Genomic DNA, 22,819 nt, shown 5'->3' with positions numbered 1-22,819 from the left:
GACCCATCCAACAGTAGCTGTGTACAGTCAAACCCTCCAAACAGTGGCTGCTGTACAATCTGACCCATTCAACAGTAGCTGTGTACAGTCAGACCCTCCCAACAGTGGCTGCTGTACAATCTGACCCATTCAACAGTAGCTGTGTACAGTCAGACCCTCCCAACAGTGGCTGGTGTACAAATTGACCCATCCAACAGTAGGCTGATCAGTGGACAATTCATGCGCAATTATTGACCATTTCACGGCGACCCGCCAACGGTTTAAGGCATGATCGTGCATCATCTGGACACGTGAAATGCGGATAGTACGCTCGTCTCATCAACAGTTACATCACAGTCAGTGGCAATTCAATGGGGATGCACTTCAACCTGTCCATCGTTATCAGCATCGTTACTTGTGACTGTACAGAGAGTACAACCGTACACATGACTGGCTTAAATAAGCCTGCATTACTAGTACACCTGTTCCTCACCGACATTGTCGTTGGGGTGTTTAATCGTCCGCAATTGATATCACTCTCACGTGACCTCAATTGGCACGTATCAGATGAGTCGAATGACAAGGGAGTGATAAAGGACATTCATCAGGAGGCAACACACATCTATATCGGTCAGCGAAAGTTGGGCCATGTTACTCCTGTACAGCGCCGTGGTCACCGGTCTGCTGTGTGTGTCCGGAGCGTGGTCCCCTCAAACTGTGTCCGGCTGCCCGTCATACGGGTGCACACCCACGGGGTCCTTTTCTCTTCTGACGCCATCAGGGATTCCAAGGTCAGGGGTCAAGGTCGTCTGGACGGCACAAACTGTCAAATGCATCAGGAACCGGAAGTCGTCTGCCTTGGCTGCGTCAGTAACGATAGACATGTCGTCTGCCCGTCGCAAAAAGTGGGTAGCAACAATCGTAATGACTTAAGCACAAGATTAATTATTTTGTAATTCGTAATTCGTGAGAACGTTCGTAGTTCCGTACTGGTCACTACATTAGACGAGGTATGATGCCGTGTCCTTGACAACGTTGTCGACACCAAGATTTAGGACAACAGGTCTGTCTGTCCCAACATCTCTGGCCTGCAGTGTACGATGTCACTTACTCACTTGTATGAGTGTAAAGCTATCGATTTCGCTATCCAGCAATTAACCTCGCCCACTACCGGACTTTTCCTTTTTGAAGACCCGTGAAGATTCAGGGGTAGAAAAGGTCTTGAGCAACCCATGCTTGCCGTAAAAGGTGACTATGCTTGTCGCAAGAGGCGACTAACGGGATCTGGTGGTCAGGCTCACTGACTTGGTTGATGCATGTCATCGATTGCTCATGATATTAATCACTGGATTGTTGGTCCAGACTCGATTATTTACAGACCGACGTCATATAGCTGGAATATTGCTGAGTGCGGCGTTAAACAACAAAGCAAGCAAACCAACCAACCAACCTTATTGGATCATAATAGAGTGTTCTTGTTTTGCATTATTGCGTTGAACAATGTCGGTCGCTGATTTCGTACAGTTATCTACAGTTTTTTGGTTTTGGTAATGTTGAAAAACGGATTAATCAGACTTATTTGCGTTGACGTTTCTAGGTTTACCCGCGTAGCTTAATTACATGGTGTGCACGCCAGATTATACCTCCGTAAACGAAAAAAAATGTCGAAGTCAATTCTTAATTAAATAAGTTCATCATCAACCATGCTGTTGAAAGCAACGTCACCCATTAAGCGTCATGATTCACCCTGATTGGGATCCTGTAGTTTTTCCTTTAGCGGTCTCGCGTTATATGTCAGATATTGCCACAGGCGGCGTTAAACCAAACCAATTCACTCATTCAACCCGTTAACCTCCATGGCAACCTTAGAGGCTCTAGAGAATAAATTAAAAACTCAAATCTAGAATGATTGGGTAAGTCTCGATTGCATCAGCTCCAGGTAATTGGCATTTGTCTGGGCTCATTTGGATTTTACTTTTGTTATTTTGTAAATATATATTTGAATAATATAACTATATTTCCGGCACTAAATGCCAGGCTACCCAAGTACATGTACGTGCTTGATGTCCGAATCGACGAAGTTCTACACAAGTGACGACATTGGATATTCTGTTACAATCAAGTCGTTGTATTTTCAGACGGGTGCAGCTGACAATGGAGCAAGTCTCTTTTAAGATTGTTTTGTTCGTCGTTTGTATGATAAAGACAGGCCATATTGAACTGGTAATCAATTTTTGTCCTCGAGATTTTTATCTGCACTTATCAGAGGGCCATGGCTCACTGAACCAGACGTTCTACTCATGTTTTCCCTTTCAGTGACACAACTTGCGGGGTAAATTAGTGGGTAGATCGTTAGCTACGCATGAGATGTGGGTTCGATTCCCCATATGGGTAAAAAGCATCAGTCGCGTTCCTAGTGTCTTTTCATATTTCAAGATGACTACTAAAAGCGACGTTAAGCCATATTCACACACTGGTATTCAAAATTGTGCGTATTTCTGTTGTTTTAACACAGCATCTAATGAATGTTCTAATGCTGGTTCCTATACTAGCAATTTATATACAGAGTTTAACATGGAAACAAAATCGTGATGCTGGGGGCGTTTGTCAACACCTAGTCATGTAGACCTTGAAACAAATATATCCAATGCATCCTATGCACGTCTATAATATTTTAATTTGTGAAATTCAAAGCATTTATAGCTCTGCAGATTTGTTTAGTCTCTGAAAATGAGGGAAAGTCCTTGGTCTCCTTTTTATTATATTTCATAACTAGAATTTAACAACTGTTTTTTTCTGTAAAAATATTGTGCATTTCAGAGGCTAGATGTTAGTCCTAGTCAACACCATGCAGTGAGATCTGTTCTCGCGTGAGGTCACAGGTCAACTTGCCAGCCTGACATCTCAGGGGCGCTGCTGTTGAAGTGTTGAGCGATCAAACATATCGGTGTTTTGGAATTGGCTCAGACAAAGCAGAAGGTTCACAAATCCAACATCATCGGTGTCAGCTTTGGATTACTTGATCCCATTTTGGTTCTGTCCTCGATTATAATGAGTATTAACACTATTCTATTTTGAATACTCTGGTCCTTCACCAGCCAACTTTCGTTTTAGCATAACGCTAAAAATAGACGTCAGATCATATTGCACTACAATGTGACTGCATCTCCATTCATCTTTGTTGTGAACGTCTCAAATACAACCTGGAACACCTGGTGGCATAATGGCTTAAACACCCCATAAAACAGGTCGTTGTGGTGGGATGGGGCGGGTTGAGGTGAGTTGGGGTGGGGTGGGGTGGGGGTGGGTTGGGTTGGGTTGGGTTGGGTTGGGTTGGGTTGGGGTGGGGTGAAGTTACCATGTAGAGGTTACGGGTCAGAATGATTTGGTCGCCAGAAACATACGCTAGTCGTAAAAGACGACCAAATGGACAGGTGGGGGGTGGCAATTTTTGAAGGCTAAATGATTAATTTTAGGCTCGTTGCTATGGTTGATGCATGTCATCGTATCCCAATTGCGTAGATCGATGCTAATGATGTCAATCACTGGATTGCCTGGTCCAGACTCGATTATTTACAGACCGCTGTCATATAGCTGGAATATTGCTGATTTGTGGCGTCAAACAACAACAGAAAGAAAACGTGTGACAGCTTTCCAATGGGTTAACTGACGAATACACAAATGAACCGTGCTCTTTGACTTAAACAGTTAAACAGCAAATAAACAAACAAACAAAGCGTATCATCGTACCCCGACGGCGTGGATCGTTGCTCTGGACCTTTCTGGTCCAGACTCGTGTTCAACAGACCACCTAGCCTTGCTCCAAGGCTGTACTGAAAGATAAATCAATGGATCTGTAGTAATTCTATCCTTCTAATAGACAAGTCTAAGGACGCGAGTCTATCAAGGGGACAACTTGTTCTTACTATAAATAATCTAGAAATTATGATTAAAACTAATAATTATTTCCTTAGAGACTTGTGCAGGTCTACAGACCACCAGCATATAGCTGGAACATTAAGTGCGGCGTTAAACAACAACAACAACAACAACAAAACCTCACAGAGTTGTGTTACTAGTATTTGATACCTTTACTTTCGCTAAAGGTACTTAACTCGTTTTATGTGTGTCGTTGCAGTGGCTACGTGGGGGTTGACGGAGACACCGGGAAGGTGCTGTGGAGGGACTCCAGCTTGGTAAACCCCTCGCTCCCCATCATGGACATCAGTGGAGACATCATCGGCAGCGACGGCAGATACCTCACGAAGGTCGACGGCGACGGCACGGGTGGAGAAACCAGTTATTCCCCTGGACCCTCCCATGACACCTGTTTTCAGGTATTATAGTGATCCCCATGGCATCCGCTAGCTGTGAATGAGAGGATTTAAAATTTGCCTGGCACGAACACCCTTGCATTATTCCCAGGACATTGTGATTCTCAGTGACATGGGTAACTCAGGGTCACTTGCAGAACTCTGGGTCACATCCAATACGCCCGAGCTTAACACATATTGGTCACATCCCCTAGAATATAGACCAGAGGTCGATCAGAGAATTACAGAACTCAGGGTCACATACCTTTATCAAACAGACAACCAGTCGCTCTGTGACTTACACAACTCAGGGTCACATCTCCTAGAGGACAGACCACTAGTCGCTCAGAGACTTACACAAACTCAGGGTCACATTCCTCTATCAAACATTTAACCAGTCGCTCTGTAACTTACACAACTCAGGGTCACATACCTCTATCAAACAGACCACTAGTCGCTCAGTGACTTGTGTAACTCAGGATCACATACCTCTATCAAACAGACCACCAGTCGCTCTGTGACTAACAGAACTCAGAGTCACATACTTCTAACAAACAGACCACCAGTCGCTCTGTGACTTACACAACTCAGGGTCTCATACCGCTACCAAACAGACCACCAGTCGCTCTGTGACTTACACAACTCAGGGTCACATACCTCTATCAAACAGACCACCAGTCGCTCAGAGACTTACACAACTCAGGGTCACATTCCTCTATCAAACATTTAACCAGTCGCTCTGTAACTTATACAACTCAGGGTCACATACCTCTATCAAACAGACCACTAGTCGCTTAGTGACTTGCGTAACTCAGGGTCACATACTTCTATCAAACAGACCACCAGTCGCTCTGTGACTTACACAACTCAGGGGTCACATACCTCTATCAAACAGACCACCAGTCGCTCAGAGACTTACAGAACTCGGGGTCACATCCCCTGGAATACAGACCCACCAGTCGCTCAGTGACTTACAACTACGATTGTCCGTGGGGCACGCGAGTGGCCCAGTCGTCTAATTTGCTGTGCATGGTTTGCGTCCCTTAGACCTGCCAGAATCCAATGATTCCTGTTCCTGGTTCCTGATCCAGTTCAGTCGGAATCATATCCGTGATCGTGGATTTCACTAGTCTAACGCTTAGTCTCTGAAAATATATATTCTGATAAAAAACAACAACTCCATTTAAATTGAAAAGGGAGATGGGAGATACAAAGACTGTGGAAAATCTAGACTTGCTTCGTTTAGAGTCATACAACTATAGTAAGGGTTGGGCGGAAGGGAATATAATATGGTTCAGGTACTGAGACCCTGCAACAAATATAAATGAATAAAATAGCAAGTCTAGATTACTGCAGTATCAGTAGAGAATGGGCTTCTTATTATTATATTTCATAACTATAATTTAACAACTGTTTGTATCGTAAAATATGATCACATCAAAGACTAGATGTTAGTCTGGGACTGTGAGACAGACTAGGGTTTCACCAAAGTGGACCGGCTTCCAATAGGCTGCCACTCATATTCAACTGGGATACAACTGAAATACTGTACATTCAAAGCGGCGCAGAACCCAATCCACTCACCACCATTGTTCTGTTTCAGTCTGGAATTCGGAGATGGGAACATCTTTTTGATCGTGTCTCAGACGGGGGGAGGTCGTCGCCTATCTCGCAAGTGAGTCAATATTCTGTCTCTAAGGTGAGGTGAGGTGAGGTGAGGTGAGGTGAGGTGAAATGGGGTTTAACGTCGCGTCCACGATTATTGCACTTATACAGCGACGTGTGTGTGTGTGCGTGCGTGCGTGCGGTCCGTGCGTGCGTGGCGTGCGTGCGTGCGTGTGTGTGTTGGGTGGCTGCTTGTACTAGTCCCGGGCTAATGCCGAGTTTATAGCGCAAGCCCACTGAGATACCATGCCGCAGTTTAACATGAATAGCCCAGTCAGGACACAGTATGCTGACTCCGAGCCGACCAGTCCTTGTTTTATCCCCTTAATGCCGAGCGCCAGACAGGGGTAACAACAAGTACCATCTTTTAACGTATTTATGACGCATCCGGGGATCGAACCTCGGACCTTCGCTATACGAGCGGACGCTCTACCACTCGACGACGGAGGCGGTCTCTGTCTGAGACAGACCATGTTACACCATGTATAAAAATATAACTGGTTCCTGAAAATTCTTTGGCCTCATGTTTTATAAAACAAATACATGAACGCTACAATTGCTACATGACCTAACGGGAAAATATATATGAAACCTAACAAACAAACATATTTATTAAATCACATAATTCATTGTGGTTGTACTTACTTTATTCATCAATCATCACTTTTATAAAAAGTCAACATCTCACTAATTATATGAGTTTGTGTAGTCAAGCAGCTCGACTGTGAAATATGTGTTTTATCACCTCAAAACCTGTAGGATATCTGCATTTAGTTTAATTTAATCAAACCTGTCAAGATTATTAACAAGGCTAGTCAAGCTAGCTGAAAACAACATCAGCACAAGAAAATATACTTTCTGATAAAAGAAGATGTATTGTGTAATAACAGTCTACATGAAATCAATATACATTACAAAAATAGACGCAAGGAGAGAAATGCATTGTGTAATATACTACTCAAAAGAAGTTAAGGATCACCCGATTCTTTCATAATGGTAAAGTTAATCTGTCATGACATGAGATATTCACTATTGTAATATGAAAGAATCAGGTGATTCTTAACTTCTTTTGAGTAGTATATAAGACTTCAAGACTTTATAAACTGCTCTGCAAAAGTAAATTGGATTTGACTAAATATTAAAAAACGTTATCAAAACGTTACTAGGCTGAAAACAGTCGTCGAAACACTGCAACTTAAAGGTCGAAAACACAACTATGATACCTATATGAAGTACATAAGGCTTCCTTTTAGTAACCATTAAACATGGGTGCCACCTTGGCGTAGGATATGCTCGCCTATTTGCGAGACCCGTGAAGATCCGGGTTAGTATAGGTCATCAGAAACCCATGCTTGTCGTCAGAGGCGACTAACGGGATCGGGTGACTTAGTTGGTGCATTTCATCGTATCCCCAATGTGTTGTCCGATGCTCCTGATATCAATCACTAGATTGTGTTGTCCAGACTCGATTATTTACAGACCGCCGTCACATAGCTGGAATATTGCTGAGTGCGGCGTTAAACAACAAACAAATTTCTCTACTAACAAACGCATTACTTGTTTCAGGGGAGCGATAAGCATATCTCTTTTCATGTGGCAAGCGTTAATTGTTTCTTGACTATTAAATGAATGAGACAGTTCGAAGCCGGTGTTTGGATCTGGTATATGTCCGACACGCTGCCGTCCCAGTACAGACCCCCCATCCCCACGCCCCCTTCACGAGGTGGCAAGCCAGCGCGGGGTGTTGTAAATCCAGCATCTATAACACATGAACATCAACACATCTCGGAATCTAAATGACTGAATATCAAGATAAACATCTCCATTCCTTAGCCTGACACTTACGACCATTTCCTGACCTGAACTAATCGCGCCCCCTCCCCCTCACAGCACCCCCCACCCCACCGCTCCCCCAAACCACAGTACCGAGTTTCCACCCCCACCCACCCCAACCCTTTCCCTCACTCTCCCCTTCACGTAATGTAATGTGAACTGCCTGGAGCATGTCACTTGATATCCTCATTTTAGAGTTTGGGTATTTGACATCAACCGTCAGCACTCGTATTAAAGTAAGGAGTGGCGGATCAGGGGGGGGGGGGGGGGGGGGGGGGAACTGGGGGTTGCATCTGATGACACTTTGAATACGCAATCCCTACCATGTTAGCATGTTAGCACGTAAAATTATGAATGAACTAATCATTTAATACTATCTAATATTAAAGGTTTTTTTTTTGTGTGTGTGTGTGGGGGGGGGGGGGGGGGGGGGGGGGGGGGGGGTGGCTGACTCATGTATTCAATTCGTTCTTTAAATTAAAAAAAACTCCCATTATTTCTTCCCCTGTGTTTACATTTTCATTCCTAAAATATAATATTTACGATACAGAACATACTCGGGTGATATCTACTTCTTTAAAACTTTACATATTTCTCTGCACAAAGGAAGTTGGGGATCAGGAATATTTAGAGGGATATTTTTTATGACAGTTTTATGACAGTTTGTGCACCTTCCGACATGATGACGGGACATAAATCAGTCTTTTATGAAAACACAACCAGATTATGTTTAGCAAGTCTAGCCAACTCTTTTACACAGTCTATGAAATCAGCAGAAGGAAAAACATATTTAGGGTAGAAATTAATTGTGTAATAAATGATTTCATAGAGTGAGTGAATATGGTTTTACGCCGCTTTCAGCAATATTCCAGCAATATCAGGGCGGGGGACACCAGAAACGGGCTTCACGCATTGTGCCCATGTGGGGTATCGAACCGGGGGCTTCGGCTTGACGAGCGAACGCTTTAACCACTAGGCTACCCCACTGCCCCTGATTTCATACACTATATGTTAGTTTATACGGATTCTGACACGCGCTCATGACAAGAAAGCCATCACACAATAATTTGTTAGAAAAATTGATGAAGAGCAAGAACAGATATTATAATCGATGTCATGGCTTGTACATATATGTATATACCTTCCTTGGACAATAAGTGAAATCAGATCTAATCACATAAAAAAACATGTTTATTTAAGTATACCGGTCTGTTACCTTTCTCGTAGTTTTTTGAAGTGTTAAAATGTCTGAAGTGTCTGAAATGATATTGCCTTCGACAGCAACATATAAACCATTCTATTGTATCATCCGTAATTTCCCCAGATGGAATCCCCCTGGCGTCCCTGGTGCTACGGGGAAACGTTGAGATGTACAACGGGACCTTTCACCCCATCGCCCAGCCCATCATGCGGGGGAGCCGCGCCTACATCCTCACCCAGTTCCAGCCCGACCCCCAGGACGCAGCCATACCCCAAGAGAAGGTAGGGAGGACCTGGTGTCACACAGGAGCATCTGTTTTGTTGTTGTTGTTGATGTTGTTGTTGTTGCATTAAGTGTTTAAGAGGTTGCCTTCTGCCTAAGCAATTTCGGCTAACCTGTCCCTCTTTGGGACTCCTGTGTGTGAGTAGGATACACATATCTATTGTGAGTTTGTTTTGTTGGTTAGTTTGTTGTTAAACGCCCCTTCACAGTTCCAGCAGCCTATACTCACCCCCTTCTCAGCTCCAGCAGCCTATACACATACCATTCTCGGTTCCAGCTGCCTATACACATCCCCTTCTGAGTTCCAGCAGCCTATACACATCCCCTTCTGAGTTCCAGCAGCCTATACTCATCCCCTTCCCAGCTCCAGAAGCCTATACACATCCCATTCTCAGTTCCAGCAACCTATACACATCCCCTTCTCAGTTCCAGGAGCCTATACACATACCATTCTCAGTTCCAGCAGCCTATACTCATCCCCTTCCCAGCTCTAGCAGCATATACACATCTCCTTCTCAGCTCTAGCAGCCTATACTTATTCCCTTCCCAGCTCTAGCAGCCTACACCCACCCCGTCAGCTCCAGCAGCCTACACATATCCCCTTCCCAGCTCTAGCAGCGTATACCCACCCCTCACCTCCAGCAACCTATACTCATCCCCTCAGCTCCAGCAGCCTAAACATATCCCCTTCCCAGCTCTAGCAGCGTATACCCACCCCCTCACCTCCAGCAACCTATACTCATCCCCTCAGCTCCAGCCAGCTTAAACTTGTCCCCTTCCCAGCACTAGCAACCTACACCCACCCCGTCAGCTCCAGCAGCCTATACTCGTCCCCTTCCCAGCTCTAGCAGCCTATACCCACCCCCAGCAACCTATACTCATCCCCTCAGCTCCAGCAGCTTAAACTTGTCCCCTTCTCAGCACTAGCAACCTACACCCACCCCGTCAGCTCCAGCAGCCTAAACATATCCCCTTCCCAGCTCTAGCAGCCTATACCCACCCCCCTCACCTCCAGCAACCTATACTCATCCCCTCAGCTCCAGCAGCTTAAACTTGTCCCCTTCTCAGCACTAGCAACCTACACCCACCCCGTCAGCTCCAGCAGCCTATACTCGTCCCCTTCCCAGCTCTAGCAGCCTAAACCTATCCCCTTCTCAGCTATGGAATTCATACCCATCCCCTTCTCAGCTCCAGCAGCCTAAACCTATCCCCTTCTCAGCTATGGAATTCATACCCATCCCCTTCTCAGCTCTAGCAGCCTATGGGCGGTCGGGTGGCCAAGTCACGCTGAAGACCCGGATTCGATTCTCAAGTCAAACAACATTTACTCATCCCTTTCTCAGTTCTAGCATCCTATACCCACCGCCTCAGCTCCAACATCCTGCACTCATCCCCTTCTCAGCTCCAGCAACCTATACTCATCCCTTCTCCACATATACTCATAACCAGTTCAATTAAAGGTCTTGAGAATTCCTTAATACTCGGGGATTCTTTAATAAAGTTATATTTATTTAACCTCATGCATACATGTAACTTTATTTCTGGGGTTATATGGTATCCCTCCTTCACCCGCCGTGTCCTGCACCAGTGTATCTCACAATGCTTGGCTTCAACCACTTCCTATGTCCGTTTTCAGATCGTGAGAATGCAGCGCTTATATTCTGTCGACATCCGGGTCAGTGAATTAGAGCGCATGCGCGTGGTATGGAGCGTGAACGTTGGAACAGGAAGGGCCACATTCGCATCTGATGCCGACTCTGATGACACAGATGGTGGTTCTGAAAATGTGCTGTTGTATTATCACAGCACCATCTACATCAGCCTGTCGGGGGTTGATGGGCGGGGTGGTGATTGTGACGCCGTTTCGACGTTGCTGGCCGTTAGAGAAGACGGTTCCAAAGGAACCATAGTGCATACATCCAGTTATCCACCATCAAATTTTGCTGTTTATGATGACGTCACATTTTGTCATGACGACAGCGTTCAGATGCCAGTCGTCTGGGTTGCCCAGCAACGGGGTTCTGTTATTTCAGCACTTAACCCAAAAACTAAAAGCATGTTCATGAATATTACCTTAAATGCCTTACTGAATGTAAAACACGTCAGGCTATCCTCAAGTCTGATGGTACATATCGACACTGCCGACAGCTATGTTCTCATGTTCGCATTGAGCATTGCAAACACCACCGCCCTGAGGTACTCCCAACACCTCGTAACGCTGCAAGGAATTCTGTCTTCTCAGAAAGCACCAACGGTGATGTGGAATATTGCGTTACCTGATTCCTTCCAGGTTGAAGGCCAAATCAGTTTTGTGAGCGCATCCTATGAGACGTTTGTCGGAACTGGTAGAAATATGACCGGTGTGTATGCTTTTGGCCTCCGCTAAAATATCATATACATGACAACTGAATACATTCGAGAACGGTTATTTGTGCCACACGTCGTATGGATACATTCAATTGTTTCTTCTTAAATAAATTATAGTTTCAGTAGCATCGACATTATTTTTTTTCATTTGTACGTGATTGCGAATCTATTCTATCTGTACAAGCAACCGCCTCGTTTAACTGCTTTCTACTCATTTAACGGCTGTCAACGGCGACTGTACCCGCCCCTACCGCTTAGTTTGTCCTTCCCCTTCCCTACCCCTCACACAGCACACACTGTACCTACAGCTTACCTGTCCCTCCCTTCCTACCCTACCCCAGCGCCTCGGAGAGCCTCGGGGAGCATCTCATCAGACCTTTGTACTGTGGACATTGAGAGACAAAGATTGTTTGACCTCACTGCAAGCTGTCATCGTATCCCAATTGTGTGGATCGATGCTCTTGATATCAATCACTGGATTGCCTGGTCCAGACTCGATTATTTACAGACCGCCGTCATATAGCTGGAATATTGCTGAGTGCGCCGTTAAACAACAAACAAACACTGCAAGCTAAACATTCTCCCTCACTGCCCTGGCTTAACTGAGCCTATACCCTTGTCTATAAAGACAAGGTAAAAGACTGGCATATTAATGGATATCATATTGTGTCGCAGATTAAACCAGGTTCTTCCACATTTTCCACAGCTTGGTACTCTCGGTATGCAGCGTCTGTACGCCATAGACCTCTTGGACCGCTTGTTGCAGCCTATCGATATCGTCTGGTACTTCAACCTGGAACTAGAGGTCAAGGTCAACTGTCGGCGACCAGAGAAATCCACGGAATCGTCCCAAGATGAAGGGAAACAAAACGCTGGGAACGTAGCAGGTAGTAAACATAAACCCGCGTCCGAGATCTCACGTGATAAGAAGACAATAAGACTTGGGAACCCTGATGCAATGAAACGGTCTCGTCTCTCCAGGAACAAACGTGACACACTCGAGCACGACACGAGACTGAAGTATATGACGGCTAATCAGGTGGCTGGTAACTCCGGCCTCCTAGACATGCTCACACGATCTGAAGCAAAGGGTGGAACAAATATTTGGGAAACAACCAACAGTTTGCGGAATCCAGTACTTCGACATGGCGAATCTATGGATGTTGTGGGAATGGTTCAGGACGATTTCATTCTTTCTACCGGTACAGGAAACACAAACAAGCATCAAAACCCTGGTACTTCCGGTACGGGCGGTTCACACAAGGGCCGCCATCCCAGCGACAAGATTCGTCCCCAATGGTCACAGCAGGCAAGTGAACAGTCCAGTTTGATATACTTCTTTGGAACAGTGATGGCAAGTGTGGCGCCCCCTACAGGGATCTGTGATATGCTGACATTGGAAGAAAATCGTCAGTGCTGCCTTGAAAGCTCATTTTCCAAACTGGTGGGTATTCAAGATCTAGGTACAAACATGAGCTTGTCGTACAGCAACAACTTCTCCCTCTCTCATATGTCGGTCTATGACGATTCCTATGGCAGGCCGGGTCTGGACTCGTCATGGGACACTGGTGTGAAACAAGAACTCCGGGACACAGATCCTAAGGACATAAAAACACCAGTCACTCACACAAAGCAACGGGCCGGGCTTGGCGAGGGAAGCCTGGTGTGGGCTGTCACGCAGTTTGGCGACACCATTAACGGATTCGATCAAATCTCCAGCCAGGTCCAACAAATCGCTAACGTCTCCCACATGCTAAACACCAGCGTACAAGTGACGTCAAGGGTAATGGTAGCCATAGATCCCAAAACGCATGCTGACCTCCTTCTTTTCGCCGTAAGACGGGTTAATAAAACTCAGCCCCACTCTTCCTATAATGCGACGAATTACTTGGTTGCCTTGGATACATCCTTTGGGGACGGTCAGCAAAACATAATGTGGACACTTCCGGTTCCCTATGATTATGAAGTTCAAGGTCAGATTGCCGTGTTGGAAGTTCCGTGGGTTAATAGCTCTTCGCCGCTTTTAGTCGCAACAGCCCAGGGTCCTGTCAGCCAGATAGCCTTCGCCTTTAACTTCACCCAGACAGCGTGAAGGAAATATTGCCCTGTTGTAACAACAGTCTGGGGAAAACTGAAGGTCATTGTTCCATTTTGAAGTCTTCGGTAATTTACGATGAATGTCTCCTGCTCGCCCCTGGATTGATGTATCCGGTTTAATTTAAATGTATACTGGACAAAAAAAAGTTAGGGATCATGACTATTTTTTTTTGGGGGGGGGGGGGGGGGGGGGGCAGCAGCATCCTATCCGTCCTTGACTTTCGCTAACATTTTAACGACCAATGAAACATCGAAATAAAGAAAAGGTAAATATGTACAGGAGAACTTGCCACTGCCAGTCATGATGGAAATGAATTCACCCTATCCATCAAACAAATTTTTAGGGCTTTCTTTTGCGTGTCAGATAGTTTTTCAATGTTGAATATCTCGCAAACCCTATATGAATGAGTGGAACCTGTCGCCATGTTGTTGATATCGCCAACTCGCAATCTTAAAGGTCAGTTAGTTAGAGTGGCGTAGCAAATCAAATCATATTTATCCTTGCGTGACAACCGTATAAGGATCTATCCGATCTATACCGAAACGTCGCCTTTACAGTAAAATAAAGATGGTATCCATAAATTGTGTATACTTTGGCAAATCAAATTGGCGAATGAAAATCAAGGTTGGGTAATTTGAGATCGCGAGAACCACAGTAATGGATCTAGGGATTTATAGCGTACATTTGCCGAGCCCTTGAGATAATTACAGAGTTTGTCATTACAAAATAAATATTCAAAACATTATCATGATCCCTAACAATTTTTGTTCGGCATATATAATGTTTGTTTGTTTGTTGTTTAACGCCGCACTCAGCAATATTCCATCTATATGACGGTGGTCTGGACCAGACAATCCAGTGATTGACAACATGAGCATCGATCCACGCAATTGGGATCGATGACATGCATCAACCAAGTCAGCGAGCCTGACCACCCGATCGCGAAAGTCGCCTTTTACAAGCATAGTTGCCTTTTACGGCAAGCATGGGTTGCTGAAGACCTATTCTACCCCGGATCTTCACGGGCCATATATAATTATAATGATCAAGTCAGATATTATGTTGTACACATTGTGACGATTTAAAAGCTTACTGCGATTTGCTGACAAGGCCAAATGAAGTGTGGTGTGTCGATGTTGATTAAAGAGTCTTGGTGATTTCCATAAATTTATACACATGTATGATCGCTGATACGACTGATTCCTTTCCTGACAAATTACGTGTGTTATGATAACAGTGGACCAACTGTTTTATTTACATCGAACAACACAATCCGTAGTAACTACAACACACCACCATGTTACCAGGGCTCTTCCCTTGGGCACACCGGAAACCTATGATTGTGGGTTTGAATCCCGGTTCGCCCCGATTATGTTTCTAGGTTTGTCAGCACCAGACCCGTGCTTGTAGGTTACATCAGAGTGCTAGACGTCTGAGACCTGCATCACTTCGGGCCCTCCTCCCACATCAAGCTGACACGTCGAGATATAAACGGCGTTAAATTCAACTCACTCACCCCAAGGCTCTACTCCATGAGGAGCTGGTCATGTTTGACCTCTATGTTTGTGCGTCAGTGTACCACAACGACGTTCACATTCAATTTCAGTTTAAGATTAATTTTATTTCAGTGGTATAGAGTAGTCTTGCTCCAAGGCTGTACTGAAAGAAAAGACCACGGATGTGTAATAATACAACCCTCCTAATAGGCAAGTCTAGATATGTGGACAGTACTCCAGTCTCTTATAGGGACATCTTGTTCTTAGTATTTACATAATCTAGAACTTATGATTTAAACTATTAATTATTGCCTTAGAGACTTGTGTAAGTCTAGTTTGGGAGCAAAATATGTCATACTATACATTAAAATAATTTACATTAAACTGGTAATATTAGACTTGCACAAAATTTCAAAGGCAATAATTATAAGTTTAAATGCTTTTGTTTGTTGTTTAACGCCGCACTCAACAATATTCCAGTATGGGACGGGGGTCTGTAAATAATCGAGTCTGGACCAGAAACCATCAAGTGACTGACATCATGAGCATCGATCCACGCAATTGGGATACGACGACATGCATCGACCAAGTCAGCGAGCCTGACCACCCGATCCTGTTAGTCGCCCTTGGCGTCAAGCACAAATGACTTTTACGGCAAGCATGGGTTGCTGACGACCTATTCCACCTCGGATCTTCACGGGTCGACGTCAAAAAGAAAAGAAAGATTAAGCCTCCGGATGACGCGTGTGGAATTCATAAACAAGCCGGGTGATTTTTGTCCTTAATACACAAACTAGAAACAGGTGGCTCCACAAGCATAACAAACTCAATTCAGCAATTATTACAGAGCTGCAGATAAGCTGCGTATTTGCCTAAAATACCCCAAAACAATATTCAAAACCTAATTACTTTCAATTAACTTGCGTACATTAAATGAAAAACTCAAATGTATAAACAACATGCGTCAATACCCAATGAAGCTTTTTCAGCATGCGTACAATGGAGCTAATTTTCGAAACACAATTACGAGCAAGTTTACTTTCCGAGTCAAGCTTATACTTAGAACCCTTATATACATCTAAAACATTATTATTATTTTTTGAAATCATAAAAATGTTTACTCACTTTGGAAAAAAAAACCCAATAGAGTGATGAATAGATGAGTGAAAAAATATTGGTTACCCAATGAAAAATGTTATAACCAAATTAAAATAGGAACCTTCGAGCAAAAACGCAATTGCTCAAAAACTTATCTGGAGCTCTGGCAATACTATATACTAGAAGTATAAAGGTCGTGGCTATACAGTAAATAGATCATAATTGTAAACTATTTAAAAAATATATGTTGCCATCGACAAATCCTTTATCCTTTCATGATAGACAACCATACATCAGTTAGGTGACAAAGATTCATACATTTTTGAAATACTGACTACTGATTCAAGTCATAATAAAAAGTCGAATCCGATGGGCGGTGGGGTAGCCTAGTGGTTGAAGCGTTCGCTCGTCACGAGGCTGGCCCGGTTCGATTCTCCACAGCGGCGTAAAACCATACTCATTCACTCGCTCAACACCAACATTTAAATGTAATGCTCTGCCACCTTCCATTTGGGAACACGACTATTTATGAGGCTGGTAAGCGGGATTCGGGTGTCTATTTACTAGTGTATTTAGAGGGTATTCGGGACCAAGCCATGTGGTATGCGGGACGCAAATAAAATCGTACGCAGATTCAACATTTAAACATCATTTATGGTATACATCAAAACGTTCTTTTTATACTTAATAATTTTTACTTCATTCGTTCGGTAATTTAACTTCAAATCACACCCTTTCATGAACTAGGAACGTGATCTGCGTGTTTTCATTCTGCCTTTGTGGAGCGCACTCTGACGTGTTCAGTGGTATTCGGGATTCAGGGGTGAATGAAACGGCTCGGAATGAGACTAAGATGGTATTGGGGATTCAGGGGAGGGGATGGGAGCTTGGTACCCTCATTTATCGTAATTTCTAATACAAACCCTGAAACAGAAATGGCATCCGAAAAGAATGATTTTCTACATTAAAAGACAATTTAACTGTTGAACGTTCGAAGGTCGTTGAAACTAGGAAACGATTTGTCCATTTTATTGTTACGTTATTTCATGACCACGCTTCCTGTAAGTAGTTTTTTATCACTACATTATATACATATTTTCGAAGACGTATTAAGACACTAGTTTTTCTCCCAGTAATCCGATGTACATTGTATCCTGCCAGAAGTGCGCGTGGCGTGTGTAAAAGCACGGGCTAACAATTGTATACTCGACACCATGTACCGTGTCTTGCTTTTGTGCCCCGCCCACATCTCTGCAATAATCACGTGCATGTTGTGCCGCGCGTGGCAGACAAAACACAGACAGCGCCGCACAACATGGAGGCTAGGTGACCTTGCACGTACTGCACATGATGAAATCTTCTCAACCAGGGCGGGAATCTGCATGTTTACAAAAATAAAGTACTTATCAGCGCAGAACAAAAGAAAAAATTCTCAGTCATCAAATCCGAGGCTTTTCTGTCTTAGAGATTAATTATCGGTAGAAATCGGTCTGTCATCCATTCACTAAATATATCTTGATGAAATGCTGTTGACAAACAGCGTGTTAAGAAAACTAATTATCATCTCCTCCTTTCATAGTTTAAACAAGAGTTTGCCACTAACGTGGCTATATCCCCCGCCCCTGTTGCAGAATTTATGACATAATTGAATCTAAACAAACCCTAACCTCTTTTAACCGAGGTAGAACTTGTCATGGAAATTGTAAAAAAAGATGAGTTTGGAACCTAAGTCCATCTTGTTGCCATGGAAACGTAAAAAATAAAAAATTATCAATAGCAAAAGGCAACAGTTCAGCATGTACCTGACAGACCTGCAAAGTTTGATGAAAAAATATTGAATGGTTTATGAGTTATGCTCGGAAACGAACCCTAGCCTCACAGAACCCAAGTCAATCTTGTTGCCATGGAAACGTAAAAAATAAACATTTCTAAAACTTCTCAATAGCAAAAGGCACCAGTTCAGCATGTACCTGACAGACCTGCAAAGTTTGATGAAAAAATATTGAACGGTTTATGAGTTATGCTCCGGAAACGAAACGTGACGGACGGACGGAGCCCGTTTCTATATCCCCCGCCAACTTTGTTAGGTGGGGGATAAAAAACAAAAACAGGTATGCCCGAGATGCGTCCACCACTCTTATGAAGATTGTATCCATCGTCATGGTGACATGCAGCATGGCACCTCGTTAGGGGGCAATCATTTGATTTTCAGCTACTTGACGGCGGTCTGTAAATAATCGAGTCTGACCATACAATCCAGTGATAGATATCATGAGCATCGATCCGAGCAATTAGGATCGATGACATGCATCAACCAAGTCAGGGTACCTGACCACCCGATCGTTAGTCGCCTCTTTCGACAAGCATAGTCGCCATTTACGGCAAGCATGGGTTGCTGAAGACCTGTTCTATCGCGATTTTCGGGAGGGGTAGGGGAAGGGATCACTTACTTTCATAAATAAAACGAAATGATGAACTTTATTCTTTAGACACAGTCTGAGAAAAGGGCATATCATATACTTTCCTACAATGAAGGGGCTTCCATATCCCCACCCCCGGGAAGAAAATCAACAGGGTGCTCCCTTACACTGAACGTTAAAATGTGTTGTTTTAGTCTAGATGCATCATGGTCACGGCATCATAGGGTGAGTGAGCGAGTATGGTTTTACGAGCTTTTTGCAATATTCCAGCACTAACACGGCGGGGGACACCAGAAATGGGCTTCCCACATTTTACCCATGTGGGGAATCGAACCCGGGTCTTCGGCGTGACGAGCGAACACTTTGACAACTAGGCTACCCCATCGCCCCTCACTGCATCCTGACCCACACAGGCCCAAGTACATTTCACGAGGACATGGGTTTGAGCATACAGCATTATTAAGACCTGCGTCACTGTTGTAATTTCCTCCAACATTAAGGCGACATGAAACTGGTTATAACATTGTGTACACGATTCTTGCACTTACATAAATGCTTATCATGTATCCATGTCAGGATGGTGATATGTGATTGGTTCACGAGTTGATAAAATACTGTGTACTATAGTACGGTTGGTTGGTTGGTTGGTTGGTTTTATAGTTCTAGCCTCACTGAATTGATGAGATGATGTAACTTCGCGTTCAAGATTATTGCACTCTTGTTTTTAATTCCGCACACAACAATATTCCAGCTATATAACGGCGGCCTGTAAATATCGATTCTGGGCCAAACAATCCAGTGATCGATATTATGAGCAACGGTCCACGTCGTTTGGTTACGATGACAGGCAATCAACAAGTTACCCCGATCCATTTGGTAGCTATGTGGCTGAAATAATGCCGATGCGACGTTGTTTTGACTGACTCACTCTTACGATCAGCAAAGGCTGCTGGGAACACGACTGTCGGGGTTAACACACACATAACCCACACTCATTTGTTAACACACGTGCGAGTGTTAATTACAGTACATATTTTAAGCATATGCATGTTTAAACGATCGTTCCTTTCACGGTAAACTAATGTCATTTGACAAAGAAAAACAAACAATATTGTATGAATTACATCTATATTCTATGATACTAAAACTACTACTTCTCAATACAGCAGAGCCTTTACAAAGTCGCCCTATTTACAGGAGGCATATTCCATCAGTATTCGATACTGGCGGTCATAAAATAACATATCAATAAAACTGTCGGAAACTTCTAAAATTTCAAATTTACAATGACGTATAATCCTACATGCTAAAGCATCATAAATAAAATCATTAAATGCACAATAATTAAGATCTACTGGAAACTCAACAAAAACTCTGAAATCCTAAAATGTAAAATTTCAAGCTAATTCTTATAACGTACTCTGAGAATGATTTTTTTTCAAACTAAAACGTCTCCAAATTTGACAGTCCATTGCACCACATACATTGTTAAAATGTCCCTGCATTTTAACACATAAGCACTGTATTCTTTGTCAAAACGGTAAACTCGTTTTGAACACAGCACTCCTCTTCAACACATTCACGTGTTCCTAGGCTAAACAATAAACAAAACTAGATAGTTAATATCATACACAACACAGGCGAGTTCATCATCAATTTCTCATTCGAGTCAAGATTAAAATCAGTTGCGAATAAAATCAGCTCCATTCATCTGGAAAAGTGGATGCGTTACGAGTCCCCGTTATAACAACACACTTCAAAGGTGGAATGTAACAGTATACACACTCTGGTAAACTCTTCATGTTCGACGCTTTTTACCTGTGGCCATGCGCGTCGTACGGAGAGGAGAGGGGCTGGTTCGAAACTCTGAGTCGTTGTTGAAGGGACAGTATTTGATGGTGTGGGCGTGGTCCCCGATGGCTTGGCAGATTGGACACGGGTACTTCCTCAACACTGGGCACGCCGTATACCCACGGGAATCCTTCAAAACATGTCCTGTGTACACGTGTGGAGGTTCTTTGTTGTTCTTGCAGAATACACAGATCAACTTCGATTTTTTCTTCCCCTGCACCTGTAGTTGTGTGGCATCGCCACGGGCTGTCTTGCACTGTTTGAGCCACAGGTATTCCTTGATCCGATCATTTGGAACAACCGGGATCTCGCGGGTGGGGGGTTCGTGCCCACGCACCTTTTGTTGTATGATGTCATACTCGTCCAGTTCGTAAGTAGTTCCGTTTCTTTCGAATTCCGCCGTCGTCAAAGCACAAAGTCTTTCCTGGTCTAACTTGCTGAAATTCGAATTCACAAGCGATGGATTTGAAGCTTGGAAACTTGCATATTTGAAGCTGTCGCTACTCTCGTCCGATGACAGGGAAATATCGGAACTAGGGCTCAGCTCGCCCCGGCCCCCGGCGAACTCCTGACACAACCCAAAGTAGTCCTGGTAGGGGTCGTAGATGTGGTCGTTCCCCAGACATAACACGTCGCTAAACGCGGAGTCATTCCTACCTATGAAGTCTTCTTTGGCGGACAAGATTTTCTTCTTGGCGAGCTGTGGCGTGAATTTGGGGATCTGAGGGAGTAGTAGGCTTTGGTGGTTTGGAACACCATCCCCAGCGAGTAGTTCAAAGTCGTCAGTCGTACGACAGTCCCCGGAGTCAGGTTCCAGCACAGGGTGTAGTAGCATTGTTGAATCAGCCACAGGTCGCCTCCGAGTTAAAGATGGTAGCCTCGGTCAATGGTGCGCCGCCTTGGGTGATAGAATTTGGGCAGCACTGACGACTCTTGCACCTGGCACGTGTGACAGCGCACGGATTCCACGTGCATTTTATAACTCGCCATACGTCCAGGCCGCCAACGCTTTTCATTGGCTTGGGTTTTCCCGTCAATTAACAATTGGGCGGAGCTTACATTATTTGTAAACATAAATCACGTGACACCAAAGTCGTTGGGGTAACGAAGTAACTTTTTTATCAGAAATGTCGATCAGTTTGATATTTTGTATCTCAGCCATTAAAGTTATTTTTGATGAAGCACGCAAAATACAATGATGATAATTTAAGTACGTGAAGTAGCAATATAATATATTTTCAGCATGCCAGCGGAAATCATGTAGTAATATAAAAATGTAACAGCGCCATTGACAATATTGTTTCCAATATATATAGGAATGATGTAACCCGTTTAGATGCATATACAGCTAATAATTATGGTAAATACTAAGTAGCATCAACTTGACCTTACACGCGAAGAATGTGGGACCTGAATGGACTGACAGTGACACAATGTAACACTACATGAATTTGCAATATAGCTACAGTATTGCCACGTCGTAATGAAACGGCCTTATCAAACACACGGCGCAATATATTTGAAGAGTACCACAATGAGCCACAATGACTGTAAACCAATATCTAATGCATTGCCATGATGTACAAAATATGAGCGACGAAGCCATGTCCATAATCTTAATACACCTCAGCCAATAGAAATACTAATATGGGTCTTATCGAAAACTCCACGAAGCTGTGAAGATGCAATTTACATTGTATTGCGTGGATTCAGATCAGTAGGGCGAATTTTGAAAAAGTCAAATATTTGTTTTGATTTCATGAAAATGCTGAGTAGGGGAAACATCAATTGTGAGAGGGTATGTTTAAGATGAGTTTTCAACAGATATTAATCATGGTATTTTAATAAATTTTTTATAAGAGTATATTAACACAAAATCACTGCTTTTCATTTTTTTCAAATCTGGCCTTGTATGAACAGACAAATATAGGGATGCGGGTTGAAAATAGAAATATGATATAATTAAACATTGGATCAAAGCATTTCACGTATTCCTGAACAAATGCACTTATGAGACCTTTACAAAACTGCAATATAGTTGGAAAAATAATTTAAATTTAATTTCCCAGCTATCATGCTTGACATTTCTGCCCTCGATTTCTACAGCCCATGCAGGAATGTAAGTGCTAACTTGATTGATTCATGCCATCGTATCCAAATTGCGTGGATCGATGCTCATGATGTCAATCACCGGATTGTCTAATCCAGACTCGATT

General features: G+C 43.6%; 1 protein-coding gene and 1 pseudogene across 1 annotated transcript; one reads left to right on the top strand and one right to left on the bottom strand.

Annotated features, from left to right (window-relative positions):
* Positions 1 to 627: 627 nt before the first annotated feature.
* On the top strand, positions 628 to 13,892 carry LOC139452566 (uncharacterized; annotated as a pseudogene).
* Positions 13,893 to 20,129: 6,237 nt separating this feature from the next.
* On the bottom strand, positions 20,130 to 21,486 carry LOC139453155 (uncharacterized). The gene has a single exon (XM_071234782.1). It carries the CDS (start codon positions 21,436 to 21,438, stop codon positions 20,551 to 20,553), a length of 888 nt encoding a protein of 295 aa, XP_071090883.1. The 5' UTR covers positions 21,439 to 21,486; the 3' UTR covers positions 20,130 to 20,550.
* Between the last annotated feature and the right edge of the window lie 1,333 nt (positions 21,487 to 22,819).

Source organism: Haliotis cracherodii, unplaced genomic scaffold (assembly GCF_022045235.1).
Source record: "Haliotis cracherodii isolate W230 unplaced genomic scaffold, xgHalCrac1.p SCAF_9, whole genome shotgun sequence".
Taxonomy (NCBI): domain Eukaryota; kingdom Metazoa; phylum Mollusca; class Gastropoda; order Lepetellida; family Haliotidae; genus Haliotis; species Haliotis cracherodii.
Note: the sequence above shows the minus strand (reverse complement) of the source record. Positions and strands in the feature narration are given on the sequence as shown.

Coding starts and splice junctions, on each gene's coding strand:
- LOC139453155 (XM_071234782.1), bottom strand. CDS start 21,438: ATGCTACTACACCCTGTGCTGGAACCTGACTCCGGGGACTGTCGTACG.